The sequence below is a fragment of the Melopsittacus undulatus genome, chromosome 6 (assembly GCF_012275295.1).
Source record: "Melopsittacus undulatus isolate bMelUnd1 chromosome 6, bMelUnd1.mat.Z, whole genome shotgun sequence".
Lineage (NCBI taxonomy): Eukaryota > Metazoa > Chordata > Aves > Psittaciformes > Psittaculidae > Melopsittacus > Melopsittacus undulatus.
In genome coordinates, this window is record NC_047532.1 from 18,722,227 (window position 1) to 18,745,055 (window position 22,829).

The 22,829-nt window shown below is 47.1% G+C and overlaps 1 protein-coding gene across 5 annotated transcripts in view; it reads left to right on the plus strand.

Moving 5' to 3' along the window:
• Positions 1-13,312, plus strand: part of PIK3R3 (phosphoinositide-3-kinase regulatory subunit 3) — a 78,643-nt gene extending 65,331 nt beyond the window's left edge. For 2 of the 5 annotated variants that reach the window (XM_013129533.3, XM_013129534.3), the window contains exons 9-15: positions 50-230; positions 716-841; positions 1,572-1,714; positions 2,885-3,061; positions 3,882-3,956; positions 4,334-4,504; positions 5,941-7,046. In XM_013129533.3, the coding sequence (XP_012984987.2) occupies positions 50-230; positions 716-841; positions 1,572-1,714; positions 2,885-3,061; positions 3,882-3,956; positions 4,334-4,504; positions 5,941-6,142 (1,075 nt within the window). In that variant the 3' untranslated portion in view covers positions 6,143-7,046. Of the gene's footprint in view, positions 1-49; positions 231-715; positions 842-1,571; positions 1,715-2,884; positions 3,062-3,881; positions 3,957-4,333; positions 4,505-5,940; positions 7,047-8,672 lie in introns of those variants that run through there. The other 3 variants (XM_031050709.2, XM_031050710.2, XM_005151096.4) reach the window with 3 other exon arrangements.
• Positions 13,313-22,829: the final 9,517 nt, after the last annotated feature.

Here is a 22,829-nt window from a genome sequence, read left to right on the forward strand (position 1 = left end):
TTGAAGAGGGACAGGAGTAAAACCTCTAAATGGCTGTGCCACTTTACAGGAAGGGTGGCAACAACAAACTGATAAAGATCTACCATCGGGATGGGAAATACGGCTTTTCTGATCCACTGACGTTTAATTCAGTCGTGGAACTGATCAACCATTACCGCAATGAGTCTCTTGCTCAGTATAACCCGAAGCTTGATGTGAAGTTGATGTATCCAGTGTCCCGGTACCAACAGGTAAGATCTTCATCAGGCCCCAAAGACTATTAGTGCAGACAAGAAGGAAATTGCAAATGTGTATATAATGTTGTTTTCTGTATGTGAAGTGTGATTTAACTGAAAAAAAGTGAGTTTTCGTGTTTGAGCTCACTTTGCTCATAATAAGGGGTACTCTGATAGTACAACTTCAGATTCTGAGCAATTTATTTTTCCTTTCTCCAATAGGGGTTAGCCATCCTAGAGCTAAACTGTAGTGTGCTTTTGGAAGTGCAGTACTTTGGCGTAATTCATGTCCCATAATTTCAGTTCCTACTGTCTGTAAACTATGGAACTTCTTGCATGGAGAAAGGAGGATTTTAGATGCAGTGTTTTTGTTGTGTAGAAATCTGATTATAAAAATTATGCTAATGTAAGATGCAAATGTGCATAAGTGGACAAGTGAATACTCTGAAGGAAAAGCTGCTTTGCTTGAAGACTTCTTAATGGCTTTTTGTATCACACAGGATCAGTTGGTGAAAGAAGATAATATAGATGCAGTAGGTAAAAAGCTTCAGGAATACCATGCTCAGTATCAGGAGAAGAGTAAAGAGTATGACAAATTGTATGAAGAATATACTAGAACATCGCAGGTTGGTTCTACTTTAGCTGTCTGTAGAGTCTGTTTCTTAAAAAGTAAAGAAAATTATTTTAATCTGTTACAGCTAATAAAGGCAGTCCAAGGTCAGAAAATGCAAGGGGAAAAAACTTAGTAAATTGTGGAATAGAGCAAGGTGGTTTCAGTGAATATTAATTGTTGTCAGTAGTCCTAGAGGTATGGTGTGTGGCAGGAAGAGGAGCTGAACTTAGCAGTATAAGGTAGAGTGGTGGTGAAGACCATCACCTGCGAGCCTTGCACTGCAAACTTCTTTCTTGGCTGCTGAGTATTTCCAGCTGTTGTATACTGTAGTGAGAATTGTACAGGGGCTTGTCCAGGCTTTTTATAAAGACATGTTCAAATCAGTTACTAGATATTATGAGTTAAAGAAGTGTGAATACAGTGTTTGGACTGCTTCTTGTAAAATAAGTAGCTCATACATGGAGAGGAGGTTTGCTGGCAGTTTTCCTGCAAACTAAGATGGAAAATATGACTAAAATGTTTGAGGGGTTTGCAGCCTAATGGAGAGCATCATGTGGGGGAGGAGGGTAGACTTACAGGGAGTGACTGTGCTTGGATATTTGACTAAATTTAACTGATCAATCATGTTCTGACTTGGGGGTGGGGGAAGTTCATCTCAGTCAGTTTTAGGGAGCATAATTGAGTCTTGCGTTGTGTATTGCCTCATTCTTGCATGACCAAATGATGGACTCTTCCTCACATAGGAAATTCAGATGAAGAGGACCGCAATTGAAGCATTTAATGAAACTATTAAGATATTTGAGGAACAGTGCCACTCACAAGAGCGATACAGCAAAGAATACATTGAGCGGTTTCGCAGAGAGGGAAACGACAAAGAAATCGAACGGTAGGCTCTCAAGTTCTCCTTGCTTATGAGGAAGAACAAGTGTCCCCATTGGCACTCCTGTGAAATTTTTATTGATATTGTATCATATAAATCACTTAATAAACTAAGTCTTTTCTCTGAGACCTTCCCCCAAGGTGTCTGGACCTTCAGTAAAGCCCTGTTCTGTTGATGAATTGCATTGTAGACAGAAGAGATGGGAGATCTCTGGATTATTCTGTCTTGACTTTAGTAAATCAAGCTACTGTGATGAGGACCAGGAAAAGATCGGGAAATAGTGATTTAGTTTGCTTATCCCACTTCTATTTGGATTTGCTCAGAATATAATTCCAGAAAACCTTTACTTGCAAACTGTGAAATGTACATTGATCTTGTAAATCTTATAGGCCATAGTCAGTTTTAATCACTTCCAAAGAAGATCAGTATTTAATTGTCACTACTTGTTGGTGGATAATGGTCATCTAACAGACGTTCATTAAGGGCCTCATTTGAAATTGGCCTTCTATGAAGACAATAGCAGGAAAAAATGTATGTGTCTGGGTCTTTGAAGAGATGCCAGGTATAATGCCTGACTTGACACAGTGCTTTATGAATCATGGTAAGGTAGCCTTAAGGAGATTTTCAGACTGAAAGCAGTCACCTATAACAATCTTATTACATGATTGTGGTGCTACATTCTGACTAAAGATCGATTAACAGGGGAAATATGTGATTTTCCTGAATTGTACCAAACCTGCAAACTTACCTTGAATAAATAGACAGGCAGCATTACTTCCTGGTAGCTCTTGATCAGTAATTGGAGTCTGCATTTGAAGTCTTGTTAGTTCATGTACCTATGATGGGATTACATAACTGATATACCAAAAAGTGAATCTGACAGTGAGGGAAGAATCTGTTCTAGCTTACCTTCCTAGAGAAAATCTGTTCCTGCATCTCTGCCAGAAGGAAATATATTAATGTAAATGGAAGGTTCAAACTATGTAAAAAGGTTGTAGGCCTTCTGGCAAGAGGTCTTTTCTGGTGCTCTTATAGTAATTCTCAAGTTAAGATGAGGCAGTCAGTTGGAGGGGTTGCTATTATGGTAGTTTTTGTGATACTGTTATGTAAGTGCTACTGTTAAGGGTAGGTCCTTCTAGACTGGTTTCAACTCCCAAATATAACACTTGTTTGCAGGATCATGATGAACTATGAAAAATTAAAATCACGCCTGGGTGAGATCCATGATAGCAAAATGCGCCTGGAGCAAGATCTGAAGAAACAAGCTCTGGACAACAGGGAGACTGATAAGAAAATGAATAGTATCAAGCCTGACTTAATTCAGCTCCGCAAGATCAGGGATCAGTATCTTGTGTAAGTAAGCCTGACCTGTACCTCAGAAGAGTGTTTCTGATGAACCTGATCAATGACTGTGTCCACTGCGATAATGGGAATTTAATTCTCTTTTCATAACCAAAGTTCTGTGTGCTACGTTCTGGCGTGGGATGTCTGAGCAATTGGTTGACCTTTTCATGACTTCATTAGAGATTTCAAGAGCCTGCCACAACTAGGTGCACATTCTGTAACTCTTGTAAATAAAACATTTAATATAAATGAGTTATAAATTGAACCTGTGCCTACTAATACAACAGAGGTTGATATTTTTTGTGCTGGGTATGGCAGCTGTTGCTCACACCCACCCTTGATTTCACTGACACCCCTTTTATCCAGATCCTGAAGTCCTTGGGCTGGAGTCAGTGCACTAGAATTCTGGCTAAAGATGGAGGGGAAACACTCTCAAAAGATGGTCCTAGGTTATAAGAAGCCAATGACAATACCCATTTTGCTTTTCTGAGAGAAACAGGCAGCTGTCACAACTTGTATTCCACTTCTTTTCTGGACTGCACTGTGCAGAGGCAGTACCTCTTCCTCAGCTCAACAACCTTCTTTCTCCATTAAAGAGGTTACTTGCTGTGTCCAGTAAAGGAGGCATCTCAGAAGATGATGCAAGGATGTGCTTTTATAGAATCTATGGTCTTTCGTATGGCTTTTGCTGCTGGAGAACTAACTAAGCCCCAGACTGTTTTGTTGTGTTATCTTGTGTCTAAGCTTCAGCTTGCTCAGTAAAAAAAAAAACCCAGACAACCATACACATACTCTAAAGTAATGTATGAATGCTTTCTTCTTCTGGCAGATGGCTCAATCACAAAGGGGTGAGACAGAAGCGAATAAACGACTGGCTGGGGATCAAAAATGAAAATATTGATGAGTAAGTGTCACTATACATATGATTTTACTGAGAAGTGTTCCTTAATAAGTGTTTTCTGTTGTGGAGATCAGTAATACAAAACATGAGTCCTCTCAGTAAAGGACTGTAGAAAAAAGAGCTGCAGAAAAAGGGAGAAGATCTTGGGGGGAACTTTATGACATGAGGCAGCAACTTTGTTGAAACATAGAGGATTAAACAAAATTGGAACAGTCAAGTCTATAGTTGGAGCCTTTCATATCTGTGCATTAGGAGTGTGACCTCCCAGTTTGGGTATGTTCTGGTATTTCTTTGACTGACTTCTGCAGAAATAAATCCCTCTGTTTATTAACTCCTTTACTGACCACTGGTCAAGTTAACAAATCTTATTTCTGCTTCAGCACGTACTTTGTGAATGAAGAAGATGAAAACCTGCCACATCATGATGAGAAAACTTGGTTTGTTGGAGATCTCAACCGTATCCAAGCAGAAGACTTGCTCTGTGGGAAACCTGATGGAGCATTTCTAATTCGTGAGAGCAGCAAGAAAGGGTGTTATGCTTGTTCTGTGGTGTAAGTCTATTTTCCTTTTTGTTCTAACTACTCAATTCATAAATCTCTACCACAGCTCTTTATTTTGGAGAACAAAAGCCAGGCATAGCCTAGGCCTACCCATTGGAATGTGTTGAGTGTTTGCAGGAAGACTAGCATGGTAAAAGCTTTGTTGCAAATAATGTGCTTTGAATGTGCAATAACTGTAGGCTTAGCAGTCTCTGAAGTCACCACAGTAGCTAGTACAAAATTCTGAAGTATCTCAACTTGAACCTCTACAGTCTTACGTAAATGAAGGCCAAATTCTCCCATATTCTTGCCTGACAAAGAACACATGGGAAGAAGGTGAATGGGTCTGTAAAGCTATAGTATCTTCTGTTCTCATTTTCAGACATGCCCAACTGTAGATCTTGTATGTTTAAGGTAATAGTGAAGCTTCAGAGGAGACATTATTTGTGACCCATATTTTTTATGACATTCACATAGCCTTGCATTGATTTCTTGTGCTTCTCTTCACTTTATGCTGGTGTAATGGAGGTCAGAAATACTCTGATTCCATTACCTAAAAATCCTTCAAGCCTGCTCTGGAGTGCAAAATGGCTTTCACTGATTTATTTCACATGAAGTTAATTGCTTCTGAAAGCAAGTCCGAGAAACGAATATGTGAAGGTATATGACCTCAAAGTAACTGAAGATTGTAGTATTTGCTATGTTCAAGATACTGTTTGTCACTGTCACTGAAGTGACTCTGTTCATCAGATGGTTTTACTTGGTTGGTATTGTACCACAAGCTAGGAAAGGGCTGGCATAATGTAACCTGTTCCTACATGTGACTTGGATTACAATAGGCTCCAGTACAGGGATCACATAATACTCAATCTTTCTGGCACATAAGTTTTTTCTAGCAGCTTTGGAAATACTGTGTTGCAGTAACTGCTCTGCCAAGTTAGGGACTCAGTCACTATGACTTCAGATAATGAACCAACTTGAACTCATGCCGTGCTTCACATTGAAAAAATGCACACTGAAGCCTAGTGCTGCATTTTGTGAAATACTCTTTAGGCCCTAAGAATCTGTGGGCTTTGGCTGCTTCACTTAGTGGAAAGGTATCCAGATAAGTCAGCTCAAAGTCGTGGCTGAGTTTAGGTGCTTATCTTCTTGGTTAAGCTCTTGACTTTTATTTTTTCCAAGAATCATTTGGAGAGCATTGCACTACGAAACTGTACTGCTGGGGTAGAAGAGGCCTCTTATGTGGATTATTATGCAAGAGTGTTTAATCGCATGCCCTGAAGCACTGTTTCTTCACAGACTATATTAATCTCCTCTACTTGCATCTACTGGATCCTCCATTATGTAATTTAGTGACTAGCAGGGTTTCTGTGTTAGTTAATTGTTAATAGACTGTCACTTTGGGTTTGTCCTTTGATGTTAAACTCTCCTGTTTCTTTTCCTTGCAGAGCTGATGGAGAAGTGAAACACTGTGTGATCTACAGCACTCCAAGAGGTTATGGGTTTGCAGAACCGTATAACCTGTACAGCACACTTAAGGATTTGGTTCTTCATTACCAGCAGACATCCCTTGTCCAACACAATGATTCCCTAAATGTTAGGCTTGCCTATCCTGTCTACGCACAGATGCCCCCCTCTCTCTGCAGGTAAATTTTGGGGAGGAGGAAAGTGTTGGCTATCTTGGATTCTTTTCTACAATTTTTATTAGAACTTGGAGGGCATTCTTTCTCCTTAGACTGCTTGTTTTGCACAAGAAGTGATTCTGTGAATGTGAATCAAAAAGAGGCCTAGCAGCAACAAGATGACAACTTGGGTGTAGGTGTCCTGGTGCTACCTTAAAAGCTCAGCTGTGCTTTTACACTGATACTTTTGTTTCCTTATGAGGGGAATAAACTCAACACAATGCATACAAAAATACTGGAAGCAAAACATCGTTTTATGGAGATAATTTTTTGCCAGGCACCTTCAGTGGAACCTTCAGTGGAACTTCTGATCGGATTTTGTTTTCTCTTGTTCTTGTAGAGACAATTTGAAGCCTCTGTTGGAGGCATCAGTAATGTCTTTCAGTCTTAAACTCCCAAGAAACTAGGGGGAAACTTTACCACAGCAATTCTTCTCTGTTAATTTTAGCAGCTTCAGTGCGATTCAGCCGAACTTCCGAAAGAGGGCTTGTCTTGAGGTAGCATGGAATTTGGTGAGAGAAGACCAAAGGAATTATGGAAAAGCTTCAGGCTTTTAATTTAAGCAGAAAAATGCTTGTAAAGAAAAGTTGCTTTATTTTTTTTTGCCAACAGTAACAAAGTTTTGGTTTTGATGGCACTACAGGTCTTCACTTAAAGGAAATGTTTATAACCAAACTGAACACACCAAAACTTTGTTCGTTGCTAGATCGAGCACTTACAGGGAAGGTTGCATTAGCATCTGCACATACTCTCTACACCAAAACTTGAAACAAATAAAAGGAAAAGCTAAACATTGTGTGGCTTTGAAACACTAGATTTGTCTGATCTGATGTAATTGCTTACTCTCCCCTTTCTTCAGCCCCTTTTGCTCCCATTCCTCAGCTTGGGATTCTGTTTTCAGTTTTTAATGATACTGTGCTTCAGAATGTAAACCAGAATGAAGCTTGCACTCACCTGTTGCAGTTCTCTTGCTGAACAATGACAGACTCTTGTAACACTTGATTTTGGTATAAAGAGGTAGGTGCAATCGAATGCTTCTGGATGGCTTATTGCTCCAAATTCTTTCACGATGTGTAGTCATTTCCAGCTACACAGAAGTGAACATGCTAATTATAGATCTCTTCTAATTTATTGTTTGAAAGCTAGGTTCTGAACTCTCCCACCACTGCAGCCAAGCAAGATTTTACACTGGTATAATCTAAATTCCCTTGTAGTTATTGGACATGATGCAAAGCACAGGAAGAGAGCTGTACTCCTCAGTTACTGGATGCCTGGTGCCATCCTTTGACAAGGGCTGCTGTCAGATACTAGAGGGAGTAGTCCTGGGCTTCATCAAGTACCGCAACCATTCAATAAATCCCCTCACTTGAAAGTATACAAAGCAGCTTATTTCCATTCCTTAAAGCCTCTAAAATAAAAAAGAGCTAAGTTTGGCAAACTGAACCACTTGGCATCAAAGCACAACTGGCAAAGTAATTGTTCTGTGTGCAACCTTGAAGATTACTTTTGTTCCTATTGCTGGAAGCAGTTCCTTTGCAATGCACCCATTGTGCAGGACAGGAAGCAGACAGTCATGCAGGTCTGAGAATGCTGTAGACCTATTTCTGACCCTGAGACTGATTTCCTGTCCAAATTGTGGTGGGGTTTCTTTTCTGTAGTGCCTGGGCAGCAGTGCTAGGCTTGTTGATGCTTTATGTTTACACTAGAAGTATTATTTCTCTGAATGCCATGACTTTGCAAGCAGGGAAGTGACAAGGCTGGAGCACTGGCAGCCACTGCAGGAAGGGTAGTCTGGTTGCCTGGTATGCCTGTGAGATGTTTTTTTGCACTAATAACCCTGACTCATCCCAGGCACTTTCTAATCAGCCAGATTTGCAATCTTCAGGCAAAGAATTCTGTAGATGCCACTTTTCTAATTACATGAAACACTACAAAACTTAACCAAAACTTTATGCGAGAAGAAGAAAATTCATTCAAGCTGCTTTGTCCAAGTGACCCATGTCTGTTTGTGTGCCCTTCTCTACCGCTTTCCCAAGAAAAGGAAAATTGAGACACAGTCTTTGCTCTTAGTGAAAATCCTGACTGGATTCCTCAGTGGTATATGGACATGGAAATTTTTCTTTTTAAAGAAACTTGCCCTACCTCTTGGATAATTTGCAGTTCTAATCCGGTAGCTGTAAAGCTGTCATTCTCACACCCCTTATGCATCTCGTGTTCCCTTGGTGCTGGGCTGAGTCCAAATGCCTGATGAGGAAAATCAGTTCAAAGGCACAAATGATAGCCAGGTGCCTCATGCCTGTGGAAAAACCTGTACAAGAGGAGTTTCTGTTTTCTCTGCCCTTGTGATCTGTTTGGGCTCTCCTTATTTGCAGTGTGAACATTTGAGGCTGATGGGGCACTTATTTCTATCCTTGCTTTTGTGACAGAGACAACCTGGCTGAAGTTTCACATCTGACCCATTTTTAGGTAGGGTTTGGTTTTGTTCTAAACAAACGCAGGTCTGCTTTCAGGCTCATAAATCCTGGCACACCCTCGCAGCACTGACAGCGGCAGGATAGCAGAGCGGAGCTGTTTGAAGTTCCCCCATTGTGGAATCTAACTGATCCTGTGAGGTCTTGGGCCAGGCTCCGGCCCCATCTCTGCCAAGGTAAATACAGTGTAATTCCATTGGCGTCCATGAAGGTAGCTTTGTTTCAGAGTGGTGTTAGTGAGTTGGGATTCTTGGCCCCTCACTCTCCAAGATCTCTCTGCTGATCACAGGTGATGTATTTGCTGTGAATGATGCACTCAGAGCCAATAAGCCATCTTGAAGCATTCTTTGAAATTCTGCTTTGCCCAAGCCTTCAGATCGGGGCTATGGGCCGACTAAGCCCACATTCCTCCTATTTGGCTCTATTACCCTCAGCAGTCTCCCTGAGGCTGTGTTTTGCCACTCTATCTCTCTGTATTTGGTTTTAGGCATCTGAAGTCCCAGCTGCTCCAATGGCTCCCCTTTGACTCTCGTGCTATTGCACAGATTCTTTCTGCAACCTTTTTGCACTTGCAGAGCAAGTGGAAATGTAAAAACAACTAACACGTGTAGCTGGTGTGATCCATGGGGTAGGGGCTTGGTCCTGTCGCACTCATTGTGCTCAGCCTACTTCTGTTTGTTCAGTAGTGTTAGAGCTGGGAGAAACCCCATGGCTTCCAGGAGCTGCTCTACACTTGCATGACTGAGAAATCAGAAATAGGTTTGTGAGCTGCAGGATTAGGCCCTACTAGGAGAAGCAGCTGCTAAACCTAAAACAAATACAGGAAATGTGGATATAAAGACAACACACAAGAACTCAAGTTCTTTTAAAACAGTAAGATGTGAGAAGGTTTTCATTTTAAGAGTCAAAATATCAGGAGGAAAGGGGAAATAGTCTCACTGTTGTAGCAGCTGTCTGTTACCAGACTGCAGTTAGAGGAGTACTGATCCCATTGACCCATGTTGTATTAAATATATATGTAGAATTAAGTAACTTTTTGCACAGTGTTAAATGGGGGTGGGGGGTGTTGAAACTCGAATATGCACAGTTTCTTCTAATCTGTTTGAAGTATATTTGCAGGGATCAGGGGTGATTCAGTATTTTGTATCTGTATGGATGGAAATCAGGTCTACTTCCACAGTTGCCATTGGCCCCATTGCATCAGCCACCAGTGCCATGTTTCTGAAGTCAGTAAGTTACAAATCTTTTCCCACTAGTTTCCTTCTTGGTTACAAGTAATCTTAGCATGGGAAGAAGCAACCTAGAAACAGAGGGATATCCCAGCAGACACTTCACTGCTATGTGAAGCAGTAATATATGGTTGTCTGCCTTCCGATAATGGAGTGCTCTAGATTCGGGGGTTGTATTTTGGGGTTTCTTTAGTTGTCAGCAGCAGCAGACTGGGTCTCTGCTTTGCACCATTGGTAGCTGCAATCTAGAGTTATATCCAGCACACCCCTCTGTCTTATGCCAAAAATAAAATGCTCTTTCCACACCCATCTCTCTTGATGTGGCAGATGGTCAAGAAGTTTTCCATTTAATGTGATGGGCCTGATTCTTTTCTCACTGACACTAGTGTAAGCAAGACTTCCACAACCAAAAGCCATTCCCAGCAAAAGAACATGTATTTCATAATATCTGAATTCTAGTCACAGCAGGGCAAAAAATCAGTTTGTCCTTCACAGAGCCAGGCAACTGAAATAGGGACTGTGGAAATTGATGTTGACACTTAGTGCTGTTTTGGGGAGGACAGGGGGAGGAGGGTCTTGGTTGTCCCAGGTCCTGGCCTTTCTGCAGGCTTAGGTTGGCACTATGTCCATAATTGAAGGCTGCGGCTGTTTAGAACAGCAGAATTGCTATAGGAGTGTCACACCTTGTAAGTTTGGAAAAGCCCCTTCTTTGGTACTTGAACAATCTTGCTTCTGTTTTTGAATGTCTGTTTTATTTTTTACTTTTGTTACACTAACAGGGAATAAAAATCTGAAATGTTAGTGAGTCTTGTATGCTTGCTGCATTGTGCAGACATGAAACAGGTACTGCTGGTGAATCAGGAGGGGTAAGAGACAGGTTCAAAATGCAGTTTTACAAAGCACTATGATGGGTTGGGGGTTGTTTTGTTTAGACCGTATTTAAAATCAGGTTTTCTTAAGCGTAGTTTCCTTAATGTTGATTTGCAACCTCTGCTTTTGGAACAGCAAAATCAAAATAACATTCCTGAAGAACAAAGATGCTGTGAGAGGAGGGGGATTAGGCTTGCTCAAATTCAGCTTTAATGAAGAGGAAGGGTCAGCATCCTAAAGCATCCCTCTGGTTGTAGTTTGATGAAGCAGCAGACAGACCCTGAAGTAGGACCTCTGCCTTGAACCACAAAAGAAAGAGGAGATGCCAAAGCAGACCCTTCCCTTTGGAATAATCAGTTGTATGCTCCTAAATGTGCGTGCAAGGAGATGGTTAAGAAATTAGTAGAAGTCCTTAAGAGTTACTCCTCTTTCTGTATCAGAATGGAACTTGCATTGCTGACCCCCTCATTTCCCTTGGCACAATGTGTGCAGCCAGGAGAAGGGAACCGAGTTAGTAGCCTAGATAAACACGGGCATGTTCATGACGCAGCGCGGCTACTTACGTGCTGCGTGAGGAGTAGCTTTGGATGGGGTTAGATGAAGTTTGTCCAACATTTTTGTGAATCGTGCATTCTGTGGGCAGAAATATTTTCCACCAAATGGCAAGGGGGAAAAAAGAAAAAGAAAAAATCTCTCTTGAAATCTTTTCAATTCCTTCCTGTTTGTTCCCAGGGGCAGATAGGGAGCTTTAGCTTGTGAACTGTTCACATCATGACAGTGCTTGAAGCGCTGGTCTTTGGGGCGAGCTCCATAGAATTCATGCAGAATTTGCATTTTTTTTAAATCGCTATTGGCATGGACTTAATGTATTTGAAGACGAGACTCGGCATTTGTTCTAAAATTTGCCTTTAAAAAGTATCATATGAGCTTCAGAGGCAAAAAAAAAGAAGTGAGAGCGGGCCCTTTGTGATTGAAAAACCCACCTCTTTGATCAACATGTATTAGAGAAAGCAGCTTTAATTCGATGCCCCCCTCCGCCACCTTCCCTTGGGATTGCTCCTGCGAGATCAGCGTTGGCCAACGCTGTACTCAGCAGCGCTGTATCCATGCGCTTTCCAAGTGGTTTTAGCCAAGAGGCTTAGGATTGTTTGGAACGATGATTGCATCCAAAGACAAAAAAAGGCTCCAAGGGTGAATGCCAGCCCCCCAGAATGAAATCAGTTTCATTGCTTCAGGGGAGTTGTAGGATGCTGGGGCCAGCCACAAGCTGCCTCTGGGTCTGTGTTGGCTATGGTGGGGGTTCATGTTTGGTCGGCTGTTTGGAGTTTTGGTCTGTTTTGTTTTTGTGAGTGACTTCTACATCCAGCAAAGATATGTTTGATGAAACCTGTTAATTTTGTATATCTGGCTGTTTATTGCACCACGGGATTGTAATGGTCTGCATCATCTGTGTGTGTGTGTGTGTGCGCGTGTGTATATGTACTGTATGTATATAGATATATGTAAAATATATTCACGTACACATTTATATGCATTAGCTGTAAGTGGCACTGCCCCTTAAAACTAAAACAAAATTCACTGTTAGCACATTCTGCCATGTGTCGAGGCAGAATTGGGTTTGTTTTTGTCAAATGAAAAGGAGTTTATTGTGTTCATCTTGCATATGTGCTTCTGAAATGCTGAACTCTGGATTTCCTTGGGTGGGGGTGTCCTACTTTGTTTGTAAACCCAATTGAATTGGGTTGTTACTTGCTGGGACAAAGCACACAGCTTTGGTCCAAGCAAAGGTTTAACAAAAGAAACCCTCTTGCTCTCCTGCACAGCACAGGGAGCATTTGCACGTTTCAGTAGCCCCCAGACCCTCCCTGTCCAGAGCTGATGTGCAATGGGTGGTGTTGGTACGTGTCCCTTTGTGAGTGGACTCTTTGTATAAGGTGTGGTTCAGTGTAAAGCATGAGTGGGTGTTTGATCTTGTATCGAGGGCTGAAATAACAGCACACTCCTTTGTATAACCTTTGCATTAATGTTTCTGCTTTTCTTTGACTTCTATTTTCTTTAAGGGAAACTGCATCTGTTAAGAACCTGCTTCTCTAGAAGCTATCGAATTGTTTTGTTTTCCAGATGAATTCCAGCATGTAACTTTGGTACTCTTGTTTGTTATTTGTGTAAAACCTGTTCTTCTGTCGTTTATGGTGTAGTCAGGAAAAAAAAAAGGAAAAAAAAAAGAAAAAATAAAAAAAAGGAATTCATGTAGTTTAACTTTTAAAGAAAAGAATCAAACTGCTTCATAAGGAAACCAATTGTATGTTAGTGTTTTCAGACAAGTCATCCTGTAGTTCCTAGCTCAGTAATGCAACACTGTACTTGTCACCAGGTGTGTTACAATTTTGCTGTACTTTCTTTTACTAGATGGTTGGGCTTTTAAATCCCAGACACTACGCATCCTGGGCCTACTTGCTCTAGATCAAAAAAAAATGCAATAAAATGTTGCAATAAAGCACATTGACATGTAATGTTTTTGAAGGATGTACTGACGGCTGTTTCTAATAAATCCAGAACTGCAGCGTGGTTGGGCTCTCGTGGTGTTAGCTGTGGTTGTGTCTCCTGGCTGTGAGGCCATGAGCACCTTCTTTAAGAAGTGCTTTAAAGAGGCTTGTAGAGGTCCAACTTGCTGTTAAGCAGTAGCTGAAGCAGCCAGGCCCCAAAAACCTCTTGGGGCAAGGCAAGGGAGAGCTACATATAGCACATGTGAGCTCCTTAATGGAGCCTTTCCTCTGCTCCTTTTACAGCATTTTTAGAGAGAGCAGGAGCCATCAGCAGCAGTCTTGCATGCCTCGTTGCCTCCCCTGCCACCAGGGAAAGCCATGTTTAGTGATGCTGCTCCTGGTGCTGGGAAGGGGTGGGGGGGCTGGAGCAGCCTTCTGAAGGACCCAGCTCATCTGGTTTAGATCCTTGATTTTGCAGGAGTGTGGGAAATCACAGTTTGGCTTCCCAATACCGGGAGCACCAGGCACTGGGGCCACTGAAAAGTCAATGAGTTTGTGGGTGGTGGTGCTGATCCTCCTCAGTTTCAACGGGAGGTGTTAGCAGGAGTGTCATAGCATGCTCCCAGTGCTGCAGTGATGTACAGCTGAGCTCTGGGATTTACTGTCCCAGGCTGTGACCACACAGCTCCCACAGCCATGGGAGCTCGGGGAGGGCATTTACCCCACACGCACATCTCCATGTGCATGTTCTGCATTTTCCATTTGAGGTCTTGGGAGCTCCTAAAGAGAAGCTCAAGTTGCATAGGGCAGCCTGAGGGTGGCCAGCCAAAGGGCTGGGGCTTGGCCAAGCGTGAGGACTGGCAAGGGCAAACCTGGGGCGCTTCAGCCCTCAACCTTGGGAGTGGGATGGGATGCTGTAACAGCATCCTTGGGCAGTCAGGGCAGGGGAGGCCTTGTCTATGCACGGCTTGGCTGGCTGGGGCTGCAAATGGCTCAGTGCTTTTGCAACCCAATGAGTGGAGGGTTTTACAGACTGCTGAGCAACGTTCTTCCAACCAGCTGAGTCGACCATTTACAACCAACTGCTGTGCCAGCACTTCCTCATTGTGCCAGGTAAGCCTTTTTGGCTGCTGAGTCAGCGTTCCCCCCATCAGTGACCTGCAGGCCCGAAGCATCAAAAAGGTCTGGAAAGCCCCTGGTCATGGTGCTGGGGAGTGGAGGGCATCCAAGTGGGCTCTGAGAGCTTGCTCAGGCAGTGATCTTTATGTTGAAAAAGGAGGATCCCCTATGTTAAAGCACCCCATGGTCAGGTCCTCTCTGCCTGCAGGGGTGGTGCTCAGTGCTGGAGAGATGTAGCCACCCTAGATACAGCACACGGAGGCAGCAGGAGCCGTATGGCTCCCAATGGATATGAGCCATGGGCACTGCGGGTTGATGTCCACCACATCAGCACCCCTGGGTACCTAAATGGGAGGAGAGTAAAGAGGAAAGATGGATGAGAAATTGGGATGCTGCAAGGGGACTGGCTCTATTATTCCTTAGTTTATTTGTTCTCACTGACGGCTGCTGAGGTGGGGTTACAGGAAAGATGTCAGTCACTGACTGCACAATCGTTTTCCAGGGCTTTGCCAGACACTTCGTTTCGTTATGAAAACATTACAGCTGGGAGCCCGCGTCGGAAATTTCCAGGCAGCTGTGCTGACTGGATGGAAAGAAAAACACCTCCCAGCTCGGATGTCTGAGCAGAGAAAGGGCAGATCCCCGGGATTTTTCCATCCTCAGCCATGCCACTGAGCTTCCTGCAAGTCCCCTGGGTTCCCCCATCACACACAGGACCCTTCCCGGAGGCAGGCGATGTCCTAGCAGTCCTGGGCATGGCACCACACGGCAGGGGTGTGGGATGGATAGACAGACAATCCCTGCGATGCTCCCATGGGCTTCCTGTTCCCCCCAGGGCAGGAAGGAGATGGTTGCAGTGGAGATTCATGAGGAGATCTTCCCCATGGGAGAAAAATATCCCAACCTATCTCCAAAAGCCCATCCTCTGTCAGCCAAAATGCCTCAATATAAGGCATCAGGGATGGTTTGAAGGCTGGGGGCTTGCTGCAGCACCCAAGCTGCTCCACTTCTTGATTTCAGCTCTTAAAATAGACCGATTGTAGTCTAACAGTTTAATAGGCACCGTGTTGCTGGGCAGCATGAGCAGCATAACCACCAGTTGTAGCTTGAAGTATCACAGACATTCATAAATACATGGTGGGGCAGTTCAGGTGGGCTGCATCGTGCCTTGTTCCTGATAGAAACCACAAGAGACATGGTGGCCTGTCCCCTCCATCCTGCTCCAAGAAATGGGGTTGATGCATGGGAGACACATCTGCCATTAATGAAGCAGCTGAGCATGGAAATGCAGCCAGGGCTGCCGCTTCTCACACCAGTTCCCACCATGAGCGGGTCTGGGTGGGTGGAAAGGTGCCTGAGAAGGAGCAGGACCCCAGGGATGCAAACCAGGGAGACATAAGGAGGATGGAGGAATATTCTCCATAGTTCCAGCAATTCATGTCATGTAGCTTTTCCTTCCCTTGGAACATCAAGTCCAAGCTTGGAGCAGGGGCCAGCAGCTTTCAAGTAAATTGGTGAATCAGGGTTGGCCATGGATTCAGCATCCCTGTTTCAGGGGAAATCTCATCATCCCACTCACCAGGTTTCATCCAAATTGGAACAAAATGGTAAAATACAAAATCTGACCCTGGACAATATTTTTAAGGGGAAAAAAAACCCAGCATGACTTTGTTTCAATAGGCACAGTCCCACACCAGTGTTAGCCTTTCTCTACTGATAGAATCCCGACAGAGATAGAACCACAAAGGTTTGGAGGAGGTCTCACCCTGACTGAGATAAAGCACTTCACTGGCTACTGTTTTCTCCCTGCATTTTCACCAGATCTTCACTTTCTAATGGCAAAATGTTCTCCCTGGGGAAATCAAACTGACTTTGTGGAGAAGCAATGGGTGACAGACAAGCTGCTGTGGCACCCTTTGCATGATGTCTTTGTGCTTCTTGGGGCAGAGAACATGGTGGAGAAGGGGAGAAAAGGCTGCAGAGCCATTTCCCTTCCTCATCCCTGCCCATCTGAAGCCATTCTCCCAGCCTTAGAGCAGAGAGGGAGGAGGAGGAGGGCAGGCAGCCTCCAGTCCCATGCCTCAGGCCCAGCTGGCTCCATATCCCAGCCCTGATGCAAACCAGAGCAATCCAGGGGCCAGTTCCCAGAAGGAGGATAAGGAGCAGGAAGAGGAGCATTAACTGTCACAGTGGCCCGGGGCTCAGCAAAGGCAAGTCCCAGATGGAGCATGTGCCCCTTCATCCCACGGGAGCAGATAAACTGGCAGATAAGCCTCTCCCTGGGCTCCTGTATGGGCTACTCTGGAGAGAAGCGTGCATGGAGAGATCCCAGCTTTTCAGGCTGCTGCCGCAGGTCTTTGCCCAGACAAGGCACTCACCAGCCACAAGCCTGCTTCAAGCAGAACCGGCACTGGAGCACTTCCCACCCCTTTTCCCTTTCCTCCCACTTTCAAGGGAAGGGGCTGGATGGGTGCACCAGGAGCAGAGCCAGCCGGCCCAGTGCAGGTGCTGTGAGCGCTCCCGCAGCCGCCCTGCCAAAGGAAACACAAACATCCTACCCAAAGAAAGCACTTTTCATCACCAACACAGGTTCCCGTTTCTGCACAGGGCAGGCCTGTTCTGGCCACCTTTCCCCGTGCACTGAGTCCGGCTGAGCTTCCCAGGCTGGGCTTTGGCCAGAGCCGCCCTTCCCAGCCCACATCAGATCCATCAAAACCAGTGTGACCATGTCTGAGACCTAGGTGGGATTTAAACTGGCCTGATGTGAGGCACTTCAGAGTTAAAGGGATTGAAGTCAACCTCAGACCCTCAGGGTGAGAGCTGGGGATGTGGAACCTCGGGATGCAGGACCTGGAGATGTGGGATCCTGGAGATTTGAGGCCGAGGGGATGTAGAAGCCCCACTTCTCCTTAAGTCTGGCAAAGAGAACTTTGGCCAAACCTGGCTGTCCCCAGCCCTGCAGAGGAGTCCCCCCCCACTTAGAAGCAGATGTTGGGGGGAAATTCCAGGTGCATCTTATGAAATAGGCCAGGACCACAGAAACAGCTAAAAAAAAACAGGAAAAAAACAAAAAGTGTAACGTTGGCCTAAAGTCTGGGAAGAGGTGTGGGGAAGACAGGAATCTGGACGGAAGAGGAGGTGAGCAGGAATGTAAGGGCACTTGGACACACACCATTCATGGAATAAATAGCTCTGGGTAGCTCGTACCTGCCCTCGGAGGTGGGCAGGGAGAGGAGCAGCAGTGATTCCTCATCCTGCCCCTGGGCACCCATCAAAGCTCTGCCGCTGAGTCAGAGCTGGGCTGGTCCCCGGCATTTGCCCCTTGCCCCTGGAATTCCGCAGGGAGAAACAGGATGCCGAGGCCCCAGGAACAAAGCAGCTTTTCATGGCAGTGCCTGGCCAAGGAAACCGGGAATATTTCTGTGCAAGGGCTTCCAAACAGCACCTTGCTTTGATCCCGGGCACGGGGCAGGTTGTTGGGGTTTTTCTTTCCTTTTCTCTGTTGCTTTTGGTTCTTTTCATCCTGCTTCAAGGCGTGATTTTTGTGAGTGCTTATAGCTTCCAGGAGAAACTTTTTGCTGCTCTGGGAAGGAAAACCTTTTGCTAGGAGCAAGGTACAGGTGACGGAAGGCTCCAGTGATGGATGGCTCCAGTGATGCATGGCTCCAGTGATGCACAGCCCCTTCATCCATCAAACCCCAGCTTCACCTGCCCCTGCTGCAAGGATTTTGGGTGCAGCATCATGGTGTGTGGGTCCCACAGCCCCTCTGAGGATGTAGCACCCCTCCTTTGCATCCCAGGGAGAGAAATCCCTTCCCTCGGGGCTCACTGCAAGCTCAGGTGTCCATCACCATCATTTTCAGCTCAGAGGCTGGTTTCTGAACCCATCTGGTAAATCTGGTAAGCTGGCCTTACTCAGGGTGGGAAACCCAAACAGCTCCATGGATTCTTCCCAAACCATGCCCCTTCCAGAAGAGCTGGGAGCTTGCACCATCAGACCTCCCAGATCCCCCACATGATAAGGACTGGCATATTCCTCCTTACCAGCCCCAAACCTGATCGAATTCCAACCCGTTTTTCTGTCTCTTTTAAACGTTTTAAATGTCATTTAGACATCTCTGTCTAAAATCCACTCTCATACCCCAGACGCAGAGGATGGAGCCCCCCCATCCCCACTGAACCCAGGCTCAGCTCCAGGCTCTCCCCTCCTGCAGCACTAGGGATGGTCCCCACAGGCCCATACAGGGACACAGCCTGGGTTATGTGTGACCCCCACCAGGGCAGGCAGGCCAGCCCTCCCCGACCGCTGCCCACATCCCAAGTATTTTTAGGCAGCAGGAAACACGCTTTCACTGCCTCCATCCTCCAGGGCAGGGATTGGAGGAGGAGACGGTTGGGATGGAGAAATGGAGTCATCCCTGTGTGGTCACTGCTGCCCTGGGATTAAAACTACCCCCCTCCTTTTCCTGCTCCTTCTCATCTTCCTCCTCATCCTCCTCCTCCTCCCAGCCCTGCTGTAGCTGCCTTCTGATGGATGTTGCCTTTGGACAGGACCCTCTGCCACCGAGTGAGGCCTCTGTGCCCTGGGGCCATCTGGAATCCATCACCCACTGCACATGGGGATGCCGGCCAAACCCGTGCCCTGCTGCTCCTGCAGCACTTTGCTTCCCAGGGGGCACCTCTGGAAGCATAGGACATGGGGGATGCACCTCACCAGCTGGCTGGGAAGAGTGGTGGGTATTCCCTGGATGGGAATACATCACTTGTCCTCACATTGGGAAATGGGTCCCAGCTGAGCCATGGACCAGGAGGCTGCAGCAGCCCTGAGGTGATGGGACATGGGAGAAGGCTGCAGGTGCTACAGGGCATTTTTGGCTCTGCCATTACCTCCCCAAGCATCCTCAGGCACATCCCTTCATTCCTCCCCATGAGCCTTAACAGCATCTGGGGCTCATTCCCCTCTCCCTGAGCAGCAGATGTCTCATCCAGTGAATAAAACACAAAGGAGCATCATCACCCTGTATCCACAGTGCTGCACCTGCCTGGAAAGTTCTGGTGTTCATCCCTTGAGCTGTCCACAGGACAGGAAGCAGGATTTGGGGCAGGGTGGGACAGAGGGGCCTGAATTTGGGATTATGTCTGTATATGTGTGTGCTTGTCCTTCCCCTGCACAGGATGGCCCTAGCAGGCAGAACAAGGAGCCATCCCAGCTCTGTTATCTCACACCAGCGCACGCTGCCAAAACCCAAAGACATCAAAATCCATGCTTGGTCTCCCACTCACTGGGGTATCACATCCAACACTAGGATGAAACAGGAGTGTCCCAGGAGCAGGAGGGGGTCCCCTGGGTGCTCGATGGGGATTGTCATAAAACCAGGAAGCATCTGCCTGCATGGGCAGTCCTGGACTGGATCTGGTTTTCCTGGGGAAGGGGAAAAATGGGGTCTCCATCCAGCTGCAAAACATCTGGGTGGGCTGCCTGTACCCCCCAAGCCTGGTCCAGGAGCACAGGGCAGGCAGGGCAGGGGCTTGGCTGCTCCACAGGGCTGCTCCACCACCATTTCCTTGTGCTTCAAGGCTTACATCCCCAAATGAAGTTTTCCTTCACATGGCCCCACGGCTTTCTGCTGGATGGTGTCACATCCAGCTGAAGACTTGGGAAGGAGTCGAGAGGGGGAAGTCCTCCTGGCCCAAAACACTTCATGGCTAACGCAGCCAGGAAGGATGGAACATGGACATGAAGGGGCTGGGGAGAACGTGGCGGTGGGCACCGTCAGCCCTGTTCCTTTCCTTGTCCCTTTATTATCTTCATCTTTTTAATGGAGAAACTGGGAAAGGGGCAGTGCTGGGGAGCAGTGTGCTCCATCCACGCCAGAGGAGCATCCCCCACACCAAGGGAACATGCATTCCCCATGCAAACCCAATGGCACCCACAACCCTCATCAATGACGGCTCCAAAATTAAGGAGCATCCAGCTCCTGCATCAGTTTCTGTACTGACAGGAGGGAGGCAACAGGAGCCCATTTGCCTCTAAACGAGTTGCCGCAGCAGATGGAGACCCTCACAAGCCCGTTCTGACCTCCTCCTTTCCAGCTCCAACGGAGCAGCCGCGGCTGACGGAGGATGGGGACGGGCAGGAAATGGGATTTTGCTGCCGCCCCGTTTGCAGGAGGCCCCGGGCTCCGTTCGGGTTTGTTCATGGGGACCGATTGGAGCTGCTCGAGCATCCGCGGCAGAGCCTGCAGCTGAGCGGGAGCCAGGGCAGGGAGCGAGGTCCTGCCTCGGGTGCGTGCCCACAGAGCCAACAAATCCCAGCCGAGAGGCAGGGAAAGGTGATGGGAGGGAGCCGGGTCGGGCGGTGCTGGAGCATGGGATGAAGCCCCAGCAGCAGCTCAGCTCCAGGCTCGCACCAGGACCATGATGCACGTGGATGGCAACCCCTGGAAGCTGTCCCCTGCCGGGAATGCTGCTCCTGCGGTTTTTGTTAGTGAGCTCCTGCAACATCCATCTTTTCAGGGCACTGGATCCATCCCTTCCCTGTTGGAGGCAAAGGCAGAGCCCCAGCCCCGCTCCTTACAGAGCTCTCTTCTGTCTCTCCGCAGTAACAGGGAAAGGCTGGGCCTAAGGCAGCCCTCCCCTAAAGCCATCCCAGGCACTCTGGACAGACACTGGGATCAGCACAGCCTTTTGGGCAGCTGCCCCCCATGATCTGGACCCAAAACCAGAGGAGGGCACAGCACGGAAACAGCCGGGGCTGCAGGCAGCACAGGAGTCCTGGGTGCTGCCCCTCAGGCAGGAGCAAGCACTGGTTCCCAGGTCGTGGGTAGCACCTAGAGCTGGGACAAGGGCTGGTCACAGCACCCAGCTCTGGGAAGGGTTAGGGGTTCTAGCTAGCTAACAGCATAGGGCTCATTTTGATTCCTTCCCCTCCCACTCAAGGTTTTCCCATGGAAAAAAGGAAAACATGGAATTTTACATTCTGTCTGCAAAACTTTCCTCTTGGCAAAGTGGTTCCTGCAGAGCCCCACAGCCAGTCCCAGCCCAGCACCACCACAGACAAACCCCAGGTCAGTGCTGCTGGGTGCTGCATGTTCCACCAGCAAACATCTGCAGCAGATGTGGGGCTGTGCCCCTGCCCCAGCACATCTTCCTTCCCCATCCAGTCTAGCAGCCCATTGGGAGCATCTTACATCCAGCAAAGCAATGAGATCCAGGGCACAGCATCCCACCAGGACCTCACTGCTGAGGGGAAACTGAGGCAGGGAGCAGGAGGAGATGTGCAGACCCCATGGGTTGTGCCTGAGGTGTCAGGAGCCCATTGAGGAGACAGCTGCTGCAGAAAGACCCAGCTTAGAAGGCTGGCTTCTGGCTCCCTCCCAAGGCCCCAGCTCACACTGGGAGATTAAAGGCAGGGAGCCAGGTCCGTTTAACTGGGAACGAAGGCTTCTGCTGCCGGTGACCTGGGAGAGCAGCACCTTTCCCAAAGACCTTCTCCTCCGGGATTAGCAGGGGTTGCCCCGCAAAGCCCAGGCTCATTCCCAGCCCGGCGAGACCTGTGTCCTCACTGACAGCAGTGGGGGTGGCTCGGCCAGACACGTCGAAGGATCCAAAGGGAAATCCCTCTGGGATGCTGCCCCCGCACTGTGCTGAGTGCAGAACATCCCAGGAGCCAGCACTTGAGGGGAATCTGGCCTCTTAGCAAAGGGGAGGAAGCTGGATGCTGACCAGAGAGGAGTTTGCAGCCACCAGGCCCCTGGGTTTAGCCCGTCTTTCCCTGCATCCTTCCCTGCTGGCACACACTGCCCTCGCAAAGGGGCAGACCAGAAATATGTATGTTTGTATATGTATGTATTAGAGATGTAAGAGGAGGATGCTCAAACCAGCAGCAGGATCCATGGTGCAGCTCAGGCTTTCACCCCATTGCCACTGAAGGACCAGAGAGCTTGGTGAAGCTACAGTGGGTTAAATATTCACAGAATCCTACAATCCTAGACTGGTTTGGGGTGGAAGGGACCTTAAAGCTCATCCAGTTCCAATCCCTGCCACAGGCAGAGACACCTTCCACTGGAGCAGGTTGCTCCAAGCCCCATTCAACCTGGCCTTGAACACTGCCAGGGATGGGGCAGCCACAGCTGCTCTGTGCACCATGTGCCAGTGCCTCAGCATCCTCACAGGGAAGAATTGATTCCTGATGTCCAATTTAAATCTCCCTGTCACTCTAAAGCCATTCCCCCTTGTCCTGTCCCTACGTGACCTTGTAAAATGTCCCTCTCCAGATCATAGGCTCCCCAAGGGAGCACCAGGAAGAGCCAGGGATACTCCTAGGTGAGATCTGTGGGAGCAGGATGCTCTCCCAGGCTGACCCCATCGAGCTCAATGGCAGCCTTGCACATAGGAGCATCCCGGGAACTGGCGTGGGAGAACACCCCATTACCAGAGAGCTGCAAGGACACTTGCAGCTATTTCAGACCAGAGAGGGG